We start from the raw sequence: 3,978 nt of genomic DNA on the forward strand, positions 1-3,978 counted from the left end.
ATGATTACTATGAGCACAGAGAATCAAGTAAAATACTATGGAGTTAAATATGCCATAAAGTGATTATACATAACTGCAATGAAGCTTTAATTTTAATTTATTTACATTTGACATACTTTTACATGTAAGCTGCAAAACAGCATTTACATTTTCCTGAGTCTGTCTAATTTTACCAGTTTTATTCTCCCCAGCAGTAGTATGGAATTTGAGTATTAACAAATTACAAAAGAACATTATCTACTGTACATGTAACGAAACTATGCTTCAGTTTCAGCCATTCATGATGCTGCACCCAGCATGGCTCTGTACATTCTGTTTCATGCTGTAATACCATTTCCCTATGGATGTGTGTTGTAGCAGGTCCTGGAACGTGACACATCCCTCAATACTGCTCAGAACGCCGTACACGGCCAGGTCCGAGAGGTCAGGCATCTCTCCACCCATGAATTCTGTCCCCTGTTTTGCCATTGACTTCATCCAGTGATTGCACGCATCATACAGGGAAGCTCGGACATTGTCTTTCAAGTTATGTCTGAAAGGTACAACAATATGGTAATAAATCTGTCCAGGTTAATTATAACTGAGTAAAAAAGTGCTCCCAGGCTGGAAAATAAACTCATAACCTTCAGATTATCAAACAGATGTACTATTAGAATAACTCCTTCCTGGAAGTACCCTTCAGAAGTTGATAATTATTCACTTTGAAACTTCATACTGTCATGTAACCAACATGTTTATTACCACCTTAAAAGCTGTCCTTTATTCCATCTTGAATCCAGTTAATAGTCCTTAAGGTCAATTTTAATATTATCCTCTTGTCTATGCCTCCTAACACGTGGCCTATCTTCATATCTTTGATCTTATCATTGCAATAAGCACAGTATAAAGATCTATTTCCTGTGTAATGTTCATTCCTCTTTGTGACCACCAACAGTAGGGTAAACAATGACAGTAAGTACGAGGCTCGTCCACAAAGTAAGTTTCCCTGGGGCCGTTTACAGAAACAAAACACAATTTCATGGAAATATTTATTGCAACAGATACAGCAAGTGTCCAGCTATTTTTCAACATATTCGCCACCGGAATTGAGACATTGGTCATACCGTGGGACCAACTTTTGAATACCTGTGTCATAGAAGTCTGCCGCCTGGGATTGGAACCACTGTGTGACAACCATCTCCGCCTCTCTGTCATTCTCAAAACGCTGACGCTGACCGGACAGGAATTTCTTGAGGTGTAGGAAAAGATGGAAATCACTGGGAGCGAGGTCCGGGCTGTAGGGTGAATGATTAAACACCTCCCAGCTGAACTCCTGCAGGAGACTCGCTGTCCGTCGAGCCATGTGCGGCCTAGCGTTATCACTGACCGCACTTCACAGTCGGCGGGAGCTGGAATAAGAACCTCCATCTTCAACAGCTGCAACGATGCTACTGTGAGAACGCGGGAAGTGCCGTTAGTGCATGCGCCATGCTACGTCATTGCTCTATCACGTACGCACAGTCGCTTCGCGCAATATAAGGTTTGCTAGCTGTGGGACGAGTGGGAAACTTACTTTGAGGACGCGCCTCGTATATTAGGTGTTGTCCTTCTAACTTAAATGTATATTAACTTATACTTCAACTGTTCACATGACTATAGTAGCCTTGCTCTGTCCACAAGTGTACAGTCTAATGTGCAAAGTTACAACCGAAGCAAAACAGACTTTACTGAAATTCATTTTATATTAAATCACAACCTATCACCTTTTCTTTAGCCTCTTCCCAATGATCCACATTGCATAAGCTCCGACATAGACGACAAGATACCTCTCCCAAGTTGAAAAGTGCTTCTCCCATTCTCCCACCTAAAATAAAAATATATTACTATTCATCTTCAAACAATCTATCTGGGATGTGGGGGGGGGGGGGGGGGTCCAATTTGTTCATTCATGAGAAGATTTTATGGTGAGTGTTTGTTGTAGCAGTTAAGGCTTTATATTTCAAAACAAAACTATTTTTAATTCCAGAATTTCTATGTGTACTTTGTAAAACTTAACACACTATATGTTTATAGGAAATTAAGTATTTGTCATACTTGGCAAAGTTTCCTTACTTCTGAAAACCAGTTGAAGGCCTGAAGAGCCTCTTCTCTTGTCCGGTACACATTAGGAGACAGCATATGAACCAGCACATCATCTGCCCACTTTCGCCATTGCCTTTCTTTCCTGCAGATGGCACAGGAATGTCTGGTTAAGCTAAATATATCAGCATGCATTGTTCATACATGTACAAATAAAAATATCTAGATTTCTTGTAGTACAGTCCATTTCTTAACTAACCAAATAGCTCAAAGAGGTAGGTAGAATCCTTGAGAAGCTTATTATCAGTTTACAAGAGGCTACCACCTGTACTTGTATTGAGTCAGATAACTTCAGTTCCTACTGTGACAAATGTCAGAAAAGGAAGAAATGGTAATGATGTTTCTTAAGGAATTATAATGTTATTTACTTTGTGTGTAAGAACAGTTTGAAAATGATCCTTATCAGACATAACGAGAACAAGAATTTTGTTCCACACAGTAGACTTCATCACGATTCAGTCTCATATCACCAAACACAAGGCAACTACAGGCAACTGGTAAACCTACTTCGCAATGTCTTGTCTTTACATATAGTCTGTCAGTAAGTACCAGAATTTTTCTTCTCTTATTTAAAATGTTGTAACATCTCTAACCAAATATAGAGTTTTGTAAATATATCATTCTATATTCAAGAGGTGCCTAGTTCATATCTTGACCATACCCAAGTATCCTATAGTTATAGTAGTACATGCTATGATTTTTATTTATTTTATCTTAATACTGTCATGACAACTTACAATATTGTGTCCTTTGTTTTGTCTTGTGGAATATTCCCTTGGTACATTAGAAAATAACGATTCAAAATATCATTTTTTAACTTTCCATCATCATCGGTAAATGATATACTGGGATAAAACTTCACAACTTCCTCCAACCCTTGATTTCTATCATGAAGATATGATGCTAATGCAGAGATGATCATGGAACTGTCATTCATTTGCTGAAAGGAAGACAGTTTCTTTGATACTTTTCTGAATGTTATAAAACACCTCGAATTTCCAGTCACCTGCTAAGATTATTTTGAAATTTGTTGCTGAGATAGAAATGCACGCATCAAATCTGTGGAAGAATAGGTAGGCAAGAACATTAGCCACTGGCCTGAACATGTACTAATCCAAGTTTCTTCCTGCATTGTCACTAGTGTAAAATAGGGAATAATCTATATTGTAAGTCACTGACCTGATAAACACCATCAACATGTGCCAGTACTATAGGAACCTTTTTGTATTCAGTCCACTTAATTTGTTGCCTTAGAACTGGATTCACTTCAATTATGTTATAAGAAAAACCATAGTAATCAAGTACAGCTCGAACTTTGCAGCAGAATGGGCAAGTTGTATACTGGAACAGTGTTAGCTTTAATCCAGTATTGTCAGCAGGTACAACAACCTGTAAATCAGTATGTGATAACATTAACTTCTGGAATGGTAGTTACCAAAGCTCATCCACAAGCTTACATCAAGGCCAATGTTTACAATATTGATATAATGAAATATGAGAATGTTCACCTTTCTAGAGATCTGGAAATCTGGTGGAGTTTCTAACACGGCACTTGTTGTGCCCATATTTTTATTTAATATGGCAGGTGATTGCGTTTCTGTCTTCTTATGATACGAATAACCGGCACCGACTAATGCACCCATGCTAATACCCAAGAGCCCATACATTAGTGTACTGCTCTTTCTTGAGTTAGACATGTTTGGGACTCCATGAGTCGAAAACAATCTTACACTTATAAATTCATTTCTGCCTAAAAAGTACGCCTCTCTGGTTCTGTAAACACAAAAAGCTACGTTCCGATAAACTTGGGAACAAACTTTTACAACTGCTAAGGCTGCCATTGCAGCGTTCTGCATAGCA

At 38.4% G+C, this 3,978-nt stretch overlaps 1 protein-coding gene across 1 annotated transcript; it reads right to left on the bottom strand.

Annotated features, from left to right (window-relative positions):
* Positions 1–79: 79 nt before the first annotated feature.
* Su(P) (prostaglandin E synthase Su(P)) lies at positions 80–3,974 on the bottom strand. Its single transcript, XM_022060132.2, has 6 exons — positions 3,627–3,974; positions 3,298–3,507; positions 2,856–3,058; positions 2,092–2,203; positions 1,743–1,843; positions 80–532 (listed from the first exon to the last, which is right to left on the bottom strand). The coding sequence occupies exons 1-6, from the start codon at positions 3,972–3,974 to the stop codon at positions 271–273; spliced, it is 1,236 nt and encodes a 411-aa protein (XP_021915824.1). The 3' UTR covers positions 80–270.
* Positions 3,975–3,978: the final 4 nt, after the last annotated feature.

Source organism: Zootermopsis nevadensis, unplaced genomic scaffold, assembly GCF_977971745.1.
Source record: "Zootermopsis nevadensis isolate Lab colony 2312 unplaced genomic scaffold, Znev_1.0 Znev_ptg000003l, whole genome shotgun sequence".
In the NCBI taxonomy this organism is placed as follows: Eukaryota; Metazoa; Arthropoda; class Insecta; order Blattodea; family Termopsidae; genus Zootermopsis; species Zootermopsis nevadensis.